Genomic DNA, 14,375 nt, shown 5'->3' with positions numbered 1-14,375 from the left:
GGGTAGCCAGCGCCTCAGTCAGAATTTTCTCTCACAAGTTTCACCTAGGAGTTCAGAGCGGAAGGTGGAGCAGTGTTGAATGGTGGGTTGCATGTTCCACAATCCCCAAAGAGAGAGAGAAATCCCATGTCCCCTATTCAGGTAGGACAAGAGACACAGGTCCAGCAGCAATTCCAAATTAGGAAATAATCCACACATAGTTGGGATGGAATAGCAGGCCAGAAGCTCACACCACAAGCTGTTCACCCAGAAGCCAGTCACTACCCCCATGTGGAACCAGGGGCCAAGATGGCAGCTTCTCCTCCAGGCCTCCTGAGTAGCATTTATTGGGATAAACAAAGCTCACTCCCAAGGGGAAGGGAAAGCGAAAGCCAGATGAGGAGGCAAGGGGAAACATATTTTTAGCAGGAAAACCAAAGAAATCAATTAAGAGACATCTAATTAGAAGGCAATATGAGGTACAATTAGAAAGCCTCTATCAATAGAGCAGTCCCTGAGATAACAGACCCAGGACAGCATGTTGAGGCTTCTGGAGAGCAGGAACAAATGCAACTGGTGTGCAAGGGATAGTAGAGCAGGTGGAAGGGCTCTTGGGCTGGGTCCAGAGCAATGGCATCAGGCATTGGGGGGTCGGCATGCCAGCAACTGTCGGAAGCTCTTGCGAAAACTGTCATCCAAGAAGGCGTAGAGGAAGGGGTTGAAGCAGCTGTTGGCATAACTCAAGCTGGTGATGAAGTAGGAGATGGCAATGACGAGTGGGGTTTGCGGGAGGTCGGTGGTGAGTGCCACGACCGTGCTCAGGTGATAGGGCGTCCAGCAAAGGAGGCACACAGCCACGATGGCCACCACCAGGACGGTCACCCTCTTCTTGGCACGGCCCAGCGCCTTGGCATGATTGTCCAGCCTGATGGAGCGCAGCCTGCAGAGCAGGGTGGTGTAGAGTACGCAGATGGTGGTCACCGGGATGACAAAGCCAAGTACCAGGGTGTAGAGGCGACTCACCTTCCACCACAGGACTTCGGGCTGGGGGAAAACCAGCACACACTGTGGCCGGCCCTGCTCCTCGTCCAGCTGGGCAAACACCACGAAGGGCAGAACCATGAGTGTCACCAGTGCCCAGACTCCCAGGCTGACCACGCGAGCTGCGCCATAGGTGCGCCCGGCCACTTGGCGTGACTCAGTGGTGGCCAGGACCACCAGATAACGGTCCGCGCTCATGACGGTGAGGAAGTAGAGGCTCGAGAAGGTGTTGTACTGGTCGATGGCCACGATGAGCTTGCACAGGAGCTGCCCAAAGGGCCAGCGGTGCAGCAAGGAGTCTGCGATGTTGATGGGCAGCACAAGGGTGAAGAGCGCATCTGCGATGGCCAGGTTGAGGATGAAGAGGTTGGTGACTGTCCTCATGCGTGGGGCTCTTAGGAGCACGTAGAGCACTGCTGAGTTGCCCACCAAGCCCACCAAGCAGATGACCCCGTAGACTACGGGCACCGCCACGGCCAAGGATGGAGGTAGCGGAGGAGGAGGAGGGGGCGCATCCCAGCGCAAGGATGCGTTGGAGCATCCCAGAGGCAGGGACCCGCAGGACCTGTTGTTGGTGAACCCCAGGGAGGACGCATTGTGCATGTCGGCTTTGGCTTTGGAGACCCCAACAGGGACTGTCTCTTCTCTCGGTTCAACGAAGCTAGGGTGGGCACAGACCTGCAAATATGCAACATGCGATGGGCATTAGCAAAGGCAGACATGGATGGAGCAGCAAGGCCAGTAGGGGTAGCCAAAGGAGAAAAAGAACTTATGCCCAGGTCAGTTCTGCAACGTTTCCCACCCAGCTCAGTTTGGAGCAGCCTGAATAGAGTGGGAGGCAGGCTACCCCCCCCCCACACACACACACAGAGAAAAGAGCCTCCCTTGCCAAAGGGCATGAAACTATTTTGGAGGGGCTACCGGGGTTCCCCCCAAGTTCCCTCTCCTAGAGTCCACAGTCTTTTCTCACCTCCTTGGACTGCCGAACAGAAAGAAAGGCAAACAGGGACGAAAAAGGTTCTTTGGAGGACTCCCCACTGAGACCTGTGGAATGCAGCACCCTTGGGGGGGGGGGGGTTACCTAGGTAGGGAAGGATGCAAATTGGTCCTCCCAGGCAGTCCCAGCTTGCCCAGAAGATGATGCCCTGGCCAGCTTTGGTCCCCCTAAACACCCCCAGGCTCTGCCACTGTGTCCTCTGCCACTATGCGCTCTCCTCACCTGGCTCTTTCTTCCTTTTTCTGGCTCCTTCGGAGAAACAGACGGTGGAGGATGAAGGATGCGGCGGCAGAAGGAAGGAGTTCGCCTTTACACATCTGCTGGAGGCGGGAGTCTCAGCTCTGGGCGCGCTCGCAAGCTCTGGGTTGTCGCAGCTGCCACTGCTCTGTGCTGACCCTGTAGCCAGCGCAGCTGCACGCCCCAGCAGAGGCAGCCTCCAAGCTTAAGAGACCGCAGCTTTGCTCAGAAAGGAAGGAATTTCGTCTTCCAGGGTTGAAGGCAACCTCCCTCTCTCCCAATTCGTACCTGCCGCACCTCCAAAGTCAATTGGAACAGGATTCTTGCTGGTCAGTTGTAGAATGAGACAGCTGGGGGAACTCCCTTTGTTTGCAGTGTTAATATATCCCCAAATATTGAGCTTTGAATATCAAAGGGAAAGGGGGAGTGCGCTTTTAGCATGAAAAAGCCCTGTTTTCTGAGCTCTTAGTCTTGGCTTAAAAATAAAAGACATTATTGTAATAATACCCAGAGACAATAGAGATGAGGGCTGGAAGAATGGACCATGATATGAAGCTCACTACAAAAAGTGGTGAGTGCAGTTTGGGAAATAACTACGCTGACAGCTATCGTGACAATGGTAGTGAGTGAGAAAAGTAGTATGCCTGTCTGGAAGACTGGCAAGGGGAAGGGGAGGAGGGAGATGGGGGCATTGGTGGCGGAAAGGTTGCACTGGTGAAGAGGGGTGTTCGTGTTTTGTGCTTTGTGGCTGAAACCCAACTATAAACATGTTTGTAATCACGTTGTTTAAATAAAGATATTGTTATATATATTGTTATATATATTGTTATATATATATATTGCTGGGAACAATTAGAGCTAATGCTCTCGACATTAGAATTTCTAGGAGACAGAAACACGGGGTTCAGTGTGGGCTCCCTTATCTTCTGGAACAGAAAGTGGAAGGCACATTTAACTAAATATTAATTCTTTCCATTCCTCTTTTCTTCTGCCACCCTCTCAGGGGAAGAATCAATAAATAAGACTCAGGAGTTTCTTCACCTCCCCTTCCACAAGAACAGGCAAAAGCCACTCAGTCTGTAGTGGCTTTCAATAGGGATGGAGCCCCAGTTACTCTCCTGAGACAGAGAGTCCCCAGACACCCTATAAGGGAGAACCCTCCCCACCCAGATACTGAGAAAGAGCGAGCAGGTGGCAGAGAAGCAAAGCAAGGACAACAGCAGAAACATATCCTTAAAGAGAACCTCTCCCCGCTCATATAAAGTTGGTTCCTAGCAACCAACTTTATGTTAAGAAAAAGAGAATTTTTTATGCTTTATGTTAAGAAAAAGAGAATTTATTTGGGCCACACCCAGCAGTGCTCAGTAGTTGCTTGTAGCTATGCACTCAGGAAGCACTCCTGGCAGGCTTGGAGGACCATTTGGATGCCAGGGAGCAAACCTGAGTCAAGACAAGGCAAATGCTTTACTCCACTGTGCTATGACTCTGGGTCCTATAAGCCTATTTTTAAATTATTTTTTTAAATTTTTAAATAATTCCATAAGCTGTTATAGACACCAACTTTCAATTTATTTGATAAAATTTAGTGCACATCAATTAATAAAGCTTCATATGGAAAAAATGGAACATTATATGTGTGTTTAGTTATTGAATGGACAGGAAGTATCTCACCTTCACATTTTCATAATAGTCAATGAATTCATTAGTAATTGTAATGTATATATGAAGCCACTATATTGTTTTCCACAGTGTTTCCACCATTTCACATCCAATCAAGGGAAGAATTTCAGCTTACATATTAAACTTACCTTTCTAAGTGCCAACCCTAAAAGGTGTTGTTGTTAATAATGTATTTATTTGATTGATATATTCCTGAAGGTTAGTAAAGTAGAATCTTTTAAATATACCTGTTAAATTATCTGCACATCATCCCTTAAGAAATATCTATTTAATTGTTTTGCTTATTAAAAAGTATATTTATTTATTTATTTTGTTTTGGGGTCATACCTGGCAGTGCTCATGGGTTACTCCTGGCTTTATGCTCAGAAATCACTCCTGGCAGGCTCGGAGAACCATATGGGATGCCGAGATTCAAACCACCATCCTTTTGCATGCAAGGCAAACACACTATCTACATGCTATCTCTCTGGCCCCTGTATCTATTTATTTTTAAAAAAAAGAAAAAGAAAAATCTTCAAGGGGAAAATATGCCAGAAACTATTACATAATGTTGTTGGAGCAAAATAAAAATCACACACATATCTGCACGTATAGACAGAGGTATGGATATAATAGCTTAACTACCAGACTTTTGAAGTTGTTCTAACTTGTCAACAGTTGTTAATTCAATTGCAAGATGACTAGAGACCTTTACTTTTATTTCAGCTAACTGTTTCAGTAAAAACATCATCTAATCTACAACTATATTTGAAATATCTCCTGTGCATTTTTTATTTGGTGCTAAGTGCTCTATCATATATCTTGTGGTTGTTTAAATTTCTGTTGGAATTTCTTCCTGATCTTATTTTTTTCCCCTTCCCTCCCTGACCCCTTTTTCTTGATCTTAATTACTAAAGTGGATATGTTAAAATTTCAATACAGGTGTATTTTTCTATACTTTTACTTCTGTTCCAGTTCACTTTTTGCTACATGATTCGATGCAGTTTTAGGGACACATAAAGTTAAGATTATTTTATTTTCATGGAGAATGAATTCATCACTATAAAATGCCCTTTAATTGTTTTACATTTCCTTTATATATTCTCATTTGTTTGATATCATCACAGCTAAAATAATTGTGTTAAAATAACAACATACTATCTTATTTTAATCCTTAAAGTATTTATGTGCCTTGTTTTGTTTTGTTTTGGTTTGATTTTTGGGCCACACCTGGCAGCGCTCAGGGGTTACTCCTGGCTCTGTGCTCAGAAATTGCTCCTGGCAGGCATGGGGTCCATTTGGGATGCCAGGATTCCAACCACCATCCGTCCTGGGTCAGCTGCTTGCAAGGCAAATGGCCTACCATTGTGCTATCTCTTCAACCCCATTCTGTGTCTTTATTTAAAATATGTCCCATGGGGCCGGTGAGGTGGCGCTAGAGGTAAGGTCTGCCTTGCAAGTGGTAGCCAAGGAAGGACCACGGTTTGATCCCCCCAGTGTCCCATATGGTCCCCCCGAGCCAGGGGCAATTTCTGAGCCCTTAGCCAGGAGGAACCCCTGAGCATCAAACGGGTGTGGCCCAAAACAACAACAACAACAAAAATATGTCCCAGGAAGTGATTACCCAATACCCATCTGACAATAGGTTACGATCTAAGATACACAAAACACTAATAGAACTTAGTAAGGAGGGGAAAATAAAAAAAGTCACTCCATGCAAAAATGTGGAGAAGAAAAGAATAGACATTTCCTCTCAGAAGAAATACAGATGGCCAAAAGGCATATATAAATGCTCCACATCACTAATCATCAGGGGATGCAAGTCAAAACAGCAATGAGGTAACATCTCACACCACAGAGATAGGAACACATCACAACCAGTACTGGTATGGATGTGGGGAGAAAGGGGCTTTTGTTCACTGCTGGAGGATTGGCCCAATCTTTTTGAAAAAAAAAAAAAAAAGTGGATATTCCTCAAAAAGCTAGAAGAGCTCTCATATGTCCTCATAAGGAACCCAAAATCTCCATGCAAAAAAAAAGCCCTTTGCATTTCTCTGTTTATTGCAGCATTATTCACAGTAGACAGAATCTAGAAACAAGAATAGATGAGTGGTTAAAAAATTGTGGTACCTCTCTATACAATAGAACACTACACAGCTGTTAGAAAAAAATGAAATCATAAAATTTGCCTATACATGGATAGATATGTAGATTATTATGCTGAGTGAAATGAATCAGAGGGAGACATATAATAATCTCATTCATTCTTGGATATAATAAAAATAATAGATATCATGGTAATAATATCCAGACACAATAGAGAAGAGATCAGAGGGACTGTCCATGGTAGGAAGATTGCTACAAAGAGTGGTGAATGCTCTTCCATACACCACAAAAGCACAGAGGGGAGAGTAAATGATCATGCAAGGAGTCTATAGTTAATCCCATGACAATATACTTCAGGGGTGGAGAAACCCTGAATCTCCTAGGCCAAGGGAATTCCCTCTATAAATCCCCAATAGTTACTGTGCCTATGCAGCGGGAGGAAGAAAAAAAAAGCACAAAATAATCATATTATCCACATATATATATATTGATTGATTTTTGACTTCTTTATTTTGGTGTAGATGTTGAAGTTGATGTCTCCAATTTTATTTTATTTTATTTATTTTATTTTATTTTATTTTATTTATTTTATCTTATCTTTCTCTTTCTTTTTGCACTCTGGCATGGTTTGATTTCAGGACTGAGATTACTGTGTGGTGCTTGTCTCTATTGCTGTAGTGCTCACTGGATATTTAATTTGATATTTCTTTCTGTATTGTGGTGGTGTTTCAGTTACCTTTTTCATGTCCTCTCTCAAACTGAGGTTGAAAGCCTCTAGAAGGACTCCGCCCACTTTTAGCTTATTTTTCTTTTCTTTTCTTTTCTTTTCTTTTCTTTCTTTCTTTCTTTCTTTCTTTCTTTTCTTTCTTTCTTTCTTTCTTTTTTCTTTCTTTTTTTTTTTTTCCTTTTTTTTTTTTTCTTTCTTTCTCTTTCTTTCTTTCTTCTCTCCCTTTCTTTCTTCCCTTCCTTCCTCCTTTCCTTCCTTCTTCTTTCCTTCCTTCCTTCCTCTTCTCTTCTTCTTCTTTCTTTCTTCTTTCTTTCTTTCTTTTCTTTTTCTTTTTCTTTCTTCTTTCTTTCTTTCTTCTTTCTTCTTTCTTTCTCTTTCTTTCTTTCTTTCTTTCTTTCTTTCTTTTTTTTCTTTCTTTCATCCTTTCTTTCTTTCATCCTTTCTTTCTTTCTTTCTTTCTTTCTTTCTTTCTTTCTTTCTTTCTTTCTTTCTTTCTTTCTTTCTTTCTTTCTTTCCTTTCTTTCTATTTTTGTTACCCATTCTATTGCTTTTCTTTCCTTCAAACAAAACCACCGCCTCCTCTCAAATAGAGAGGGAAACAAGGGAGGGTACCAGGACCAAACAGATATACGATCACTAACATTAAGCTAAAATACTACTGTGAAAGATATGTAAGCCAATATGATCAAAATAAAAATTAAAAAAAAAGAGTGGTGAATGCAATTAGGGTAATGAATGGTTCACCGTGACAATGATAAATGGGACTGATAACACTGGACAAGACCTGAGTGTTAAAAGTAAGACATTTTTTAATGTAATAAACTGAATTAATTAAAATGAAACTTTATTTTAATCAAATTAAATGAAGAACATAAGCCTTTGAAAAAAAGAAAGCAATAAACTAGTGTTTGCCTCAGCAACACATATAGTAAAATTGGAATGAATTCATAAACTGATAGTGTGTTCTAAATATGAATATCAGTGCTACAAAGCCTAATTATTTTTATAACAAAAGTAATATTAAAAATGTTAACTAAAATTACCTATATCATAGCAAATAATATAAAGTATGTTTCTTATTATGATAAAGTATGTGCAAAAAAAGGATTAAAATTAGTAGATTCACAAATTTATCTTCATAATTTATTGCCTTTTTGTGGAAAATTATATTTATAATCAACTGTTTGTGCATTTATTATAGCATTTTGAACAATTGTAAATAATATATTCTGGGGCCGGGCAGTGGCGCTGGAGGTAAGGTGCCTGCCTTGCCTGCGCTAGCCTAGGATGGACCGCGGTTCGATCCCCCGGTGTCCCATATGGTCCCCTAAGAAGCCAGGAGCAACTTCTGAGCGCATAGCCAGGAGTAACCCCTGAGCGTCACAGGGTGTGGCCCAAAAACCAAAAAAAAAAAATATATATATATTCTATGTTTTATTTCAAAATGCCTTTTGCTTATTTTATGGAAAATCAGAAAATTATAGCTACAATTAAATGTTACCAGTTTCTTGCTAAAAAAAAAAAAGAAAGTTGATAACGTAATATGCATGGTACCTCTTTATTAGAAATAGTGAAAACCATACATAAAAGGAAATGAGAGAGATAAAGAGAGAAGTAAAATGCCTGCCCCAGAGGAAAGCAGAGGTGAATGTGTGGGAGGGAAACTGGGACCTTGGTAGCAGGAAATGAGCACTGGTGAAAGCTGGTGAACATACTATGACTGAAACTCAGCCATGAACAATTTTGTAACTATTGTGCTTAAATAAAGTAATTATATAAAAATTAAATATGTCTCATGTAATTTATACATATTTTGATATTTTCCTATTAATATATTTATTTAAGCACTATGATTACAAACATGTTTGTAGTTGGGTTCCTGTTATAAAAAAAGTGCACTCCCTTCACCAGTGCAATTTTCCCAACACCAATGCCCCCCAACTCCCTCCTTCCCCGCCTCCTGCCTATCTTTGAAACAGGCATTCTATTTCTCTCCCTCACTACAATGATCATGATAGTTGGTGTAGTTATTTTTCTAACTGCACTCACCAATCTTTGTGGTGAGCTTTATATCATGGACTGGTCCTTTCAAACCTCATTTCTATTGTCTCTGGGTATTATTAACACACTGCCGTTTATTTATTTTAAATCCCACAGACAAAGCTATTCTGTGTCTATCTCTCTTCCTCTGACTAGTTTCACTAAGCATAATAGTTTCCATGTCCATCCATGTATAGGAAAATTTCATGACTTCATCTCTCCTGATAACTGCATAGTGTTCCATTGTATATGTACCAGAGTTTCTTTAGCCACTCATCTGTTGTTGGGCATCTGAGTTGTTTGCAGATTCTGGCCATTGTAAATAGACCTCAATGAACATAGGTGTGCAGAAAACACTTTGCATTGTGCTTTTGTATTCCTAGGGTATATCCCTAGGAGTGGTATAGCTGGATCATGTGGGAGCTGGATTTCCAGTTTTTTTTTTTTTGAGGAATCTTCATATTGTTTTTCAGAAAGACTGAACTAAACAGCATTCTCATCAGCCATGAATGAGAATTTCCTTCTCCCCATCTCCTCTAGCGCTGATTATTCATGTTCTTGGTGATGTGTGCCAGTCTTTGTGGTGTGAAATGCTATCGCATTGTTTTGTTTTATTTTAGGCCACATCTGGTGGCACTCAGGGTTACATTTGGCCCTGCACTCAGGAATCACTCTTGTTGGGCTCAGGAAACCATATGGAATGCCAGTAATTAAACCTTGGTCCAACCTGGGTTAGCCGCATGCAAGGCAAATTCTTTACCCCTTACCGCTGTGCTATCTCTCTGGCCCCTGTTGTTTTGATTTGCATCTCCCTGATGATTAATGATGTGGAGCATTTTTTTATTCTATCATTATTTGTGTATAAGAGGGCCATTGCTTTTTCCATGTTAGTTTTGTAGCCTGACACTTTGCTATACAAATCTATTGTTTCATTCCAGAAATGCAAGGATGGTTTAACATATGTAAATCAATCAACATAATACACCATGTCAACAAAAGAAAAATTAAAAATTGTATAATCATATCAATAGATACAGAGAAAGCATTCGATAAGGTCAAACACCCATTCTTGGTAAAAACTTTCAACAAGATGGGAATGAAAGGAACTGTTCTCAATATAGTCAAGGCCATATACCACAAACCCATGACAAATATTATACTTAATGGAGACAAGCTAAAATTCTTTCCTCTAAAATCTGGTACAGGATAAGTTTTCCCTCACTCACCACTTCTATTTAACATAGTACTAGATGTACTTGCCTTAGCAGTTAGGCAAAAAAAAAAAAAAAAAGATATCTAGGGCATCCATATAGAAAAGAAAGAAGTCAAGCACTCACTGTTTGCAGATGAGATGACACTATATTTAAAAAACTCTAAAGACTACCAAAAATTTCTATGGATATTTTTAAATCCAGCCTTCCACCATTTGGCTTTGAAGTATTTAGATACTGTATCCTACAGTCCAGAACTGACCAGCCATAAAAGGGGTTCTCTTCTATTGGTGATGAGGTTTCACTGTTGTTATTTCTGTCTAAACAGTTTATTTTATTTTACTTTTTATCAAAGTTTGTAAACAATAAAATGTCAAATATGCAGTGTTCCAATTCCAATCTCACCACTAGTAACTAAATTTCTCTCTCAGTAACCCCAAACTCCCCTAGGGGGTTATATATGCAGAGGTATTTTGCCTCTGCCCTGCAGATGAGATGAAGGCCACTTATGCTTGAACTTCTGTTAGTCTCAAAAAATGGGTGTATCATAGTCTATATTTATTAACATAATGGTTAAAATAACAGAATAGTGTAAGAAGAAAATATTATGGGATCTACACAAATAGTACTTTGAAACAAGGATACAAGATCCATAAAAAAAATGCATTTTTGTTAGCTGTATCTGCTTCAAAACCAAATTTTTGGAAATCTAGAGAAAATTGCAATGGATATGGTATTTGCCTTGCATATGGCTAACTTGTTTTTTTTTTTTTTTTTTTTTTTTTTTTTGAAGGGGAGCCACACCAGTAATACTCAGGGGTTACTCCTGGCTATATGCTCAGGAATTGCCCCTGGTTTGGGGGATCATATGGGATGTGGGATTTGAACCAACATTCGTCCTGGATCGGCTGTGTACAAGGCAAATGCCCTACCCCTGTGCTATCACTCTGGCCCCATTGTTCTTAATCTCTTGAATCCCAGATGGTCTCCCCAAATTTCCCCAACAAATCTTTAAGAATTGTTGTTTACAAGACATTGAATAGTATAGATAAGTTAGGAGTAATTCATATAAAAGAGATGAATGAGACTAAAAATTGCATTACAAAAAACCTTAAATTATAAAAATCTTGGGCCAGAGTATAGCTATGAATTAAGGTGCTTAACTTGCAAATGGTTGGCTGCAATTCAAATTATCAAGCAACACTGGGCATAATTCCTAAACATAGAACCAGGAGTAGCCCTGAACACAGCTGTCTATATCTCAAAAAATAAAAAAAATAAAATTCCTAAATAAAAAAATGAGACTTGGAAAACAGCTCAAAGGGAGTGATCATATAGTCTGTATGCAGGCCTGGTATCTGACGTCATCACTGCCTGTCCCTGAGCACTACTGGTAGCATCCCCTTAGAACAATTAGGTCTGCAGCACCACAAGCTGTGGCTTCAGGTGACCAAAAATAAAAATATGATAAATGGATACATATACAATTTCTATAGACTAAAAGACTCAATATTATTAAAATGTTATGCTTTAGCAAATTGACTTTTTTATATATTGATAATTTTTATTTTGACCAAAGTGAATTACAAATCATTCACAGTAGTATTTCAGGTACATAGTGGCATTGAATCAGGGGCATGCCATTAATTAAATCTATCTTAAAATCCCAGCAGGCATTTTTCTATTTATTTGAAGTATATAAATTAACAAATAAATATTTTAAAATACACAAGTAAAGTTCCCATCAAAAATATTTATCCAAATAATACTGAAAAGGAGAAATAAAATTAAAAGGTAGATACTACCTGATTTCAAGACTTATTATAAACTCACAGGATTCAAGATAATTTAATATTACTGATGTAAAAAGATAGAAATATGTCAAATGGCAGAATGAATTCTTTAGTTATAGACTCTAACATCACTGATTTTGAACAAAGATTCAATGAATAGATGATGGTCCTTTAAACAAATGGTGCTGGAACAGTTGAATAATCAGCTAGCCAAAAATTCACTTTAAAACTTTATACTTTCCCTCAGCCTTCTTCTGGGTTCCACCACCAGTCCTGATCACCTTCCTCCACTGGCCATTTCAAGTCTGTATCTGGGCAGAGACAGGGACCCTCCAGGACATTCCATTAACCATTCTTTTCCCAAACCACATACATGCTAATGTGTCTGTGCAAAACCATTCTCAATTTATATCATATAGTTATATGATATATAACTTATATCATATAGTTCCTGGCAGATTGGATCTAGAAAATCTTTCTCTTAGAAAATATACAGCTCAAGAAGCTGGAGCAATAGCACAGTGGTAGGGCATTTGCTTGCATGCAGCTGGCCCAGGATGGACCTGGGTTCAATCCCCGGTGTACCATATGGTCCAACCAGGAGCGATTTCTGAGCACATAGCCAGAAGTAACCCCTGAACGTCACCAGGTGTGGACCAAAAAAACCAAACTTACACACACACACACACACACACACACACACACACACACACACACACATATATATATATATACAGCTCAAAATAAACTGAATAAACCAATGAACTAGTTTGCAATATTTTTATCATACTTAGATAACCTCACTTGCTTAGGAAAATAATTTATAAAGCAGATATACCTTTAGGAACCTTTTATACAAACAGTTCAATAGATCACTTTCTTAAAAAAAACCTTGAAACTCCAGCATTCCAACTCAGCAAATGCAAAGAACAATGGATAAAATAAAAAAAAAAAATACCTGCAGTTGAGGATTTGGAGAGAAATCCGAGCAAATTTCCAAGTCCACCAAAATGCCTGGGCCTTATAAATGAGGACCTAAAATCCACACTTAATGTTCTAACAACAGAAATCAAGTAGTCAATAACCTGGATAATTAAGAAATATATAGGTGAACAATTCAACCAACTCAAAGAACTCTATCAGAAGAGAAAATCCATACAAATTGAGCTAAGAGAACTAAAAAACATGCTAGCAAGCCATAATAGCAGAATCAGACAGGTGGAGAATCTCATAGATAAACATAAAGACAAATTACAAGTCAGCAGTGATAACAAAATCAAGAAAGAAACGAGACAAAACATTGGAAGAAAGTGTAAGGTACTTAATGAACAAAGACAAAAGTAATCATCTCCAAATTATAGTAATACTAAAAGGGGAGGAAAAGGGAAAGGGAAAGTAGTGAGGGAGATAATAGCAGATAGCTTTCCGATTCTCTGTAGAGGCTGATGTACAGATTCAAGAGCAAATGAGTGCCAAATTTGATAATTCGTCTTTCATGAGATATTAGTAGAACTTCTACATAATGATTTCCTCTGTGAAGTTCTTTAGACACATAACCCTCTCATTTCTCTTTTACTCGCCAGTCATATCAGATAACTTTTCTGAGTTCTATATGTGTACACTATTTCTGAGTATATGAGTTTCCAGAGATTTCTATGTAATATTCTCTTTTGCCCTCTCTTTTCTTCTATTACTTACTTTGCTTGAGCTGCAATTACTCCCAGAATGACTCACTCCAGAATTCTTGCTCCATCCTTTAAATACCAGCTAGGAGAAATGACACCATGATGGAGATAGAGGAGCAATAAACAATAATCAGAATAGCCATAACACTAACAGCAAATCATAGCCAGAAGTAAGGCTGAAGCTCCTCATCAGACCCCAGAGACAAACACAACGCACAAAGATGGAGTAAAATGTCTAGGAGTTATCACCAGAAAGGAGCATAAAAATGGCAAGATGTAAGTCAGAGCTAGTAACCTGGGGAGTGATAGATGAAAATAGTATGGAAGACCTAAATACCGAACCCAAAGTCAATGACAACAGAATCAAGATATCCAAATCTACAAGAAGCTATATGCAAAGGGTACCTATTACACTAGCAGTCCAGAGGGCAAGGGGAGTGGGTATGAGATGCATGCTGGAAACAGGAATGGAGGGATGACAATACTGGTGATGGGAATGGCCCTAAATCACTGTCACTATGTATTTTAAATATAACTGTGAAGACTTATAATTCACATTGGTCACAATAAAAATTATTTAAAATTAAAATGTATTCTGACTTACTTCGTTTAACATAACATGATCTAGGTCCATCCACGTTGCTGCAAAGTCTGTGATTGTATCATTTCTAACTGCCATGTAATATTCCATTGTATATATGTACCACATCTTAATGATCCATTCATCTGTTGTTGGACATCGAGGTTGGTTCCAAGATTTGGCTATTATACTGAGTGCTGCAATAAATAGTGGGGTGCATATGTATTTTGGAATGAATGTCCTTCCATCTTGGGGATATATGCCTAGGAGAGCAATTGCTGGGTCAAATGGCAGCTCAATTCTAAGTTCTTTGAGCACTC

The 14,375-nt window shown here is 39.6% G+C and overlaps 1 protein-coding gene across 1 annotated transcript; it reads right to left on the bottom strand.

Annotated features, from left to right (window-relative positions):
• Positions 1-615: 615 nt before the first annotated feature.
• On the bottom strand, positions 616-1,623 carry NPBWR1 (neuropeptides B and W receptor 1). Its single transcript, XM_049782404.1, has one exon. The coding sequence runs from the start codon at positions 1,621-1,623 to the stop codon at positions 616-618; it is 1,008 nt and encodes a 335-aa protein (XP_049638361.1).
• Positions 1,624-14,375: the final 12,752 nt, after the last annotated feature.

The sequence above is a fragment of the Suncus etruscus genome, chromosome 10 (genome assembly GCF_024139225.1).
Source record: "Suncus etruscus isolate mSunEtr1 chromosome 10, mSunEtr1.pri.cur, whole genome shotgun sequence".
In the NCBI taxonomy this organism is placed as follows: Eukaryota; Metazoa; Chordata; class Mammalia; order Eulipotyphla; family Soricidae; genus Suncus; species Suncus etruscus.
The sequence above is the reverse complement of the archived record's forward strand: the minus strand, read 5'-3'. Positions and strand labels throughout refer to the sequence as shown.

What these genes read in the sequence shown, in the direction of transcription:
- NPBWR1 (XM_049782404.1), bottom strand. Translation starts at nt 1,623, where the DNA reads ATGCACAATGCGTCCTCCCTGGGGTTCACCAACAACAGGTCCTGCGGG.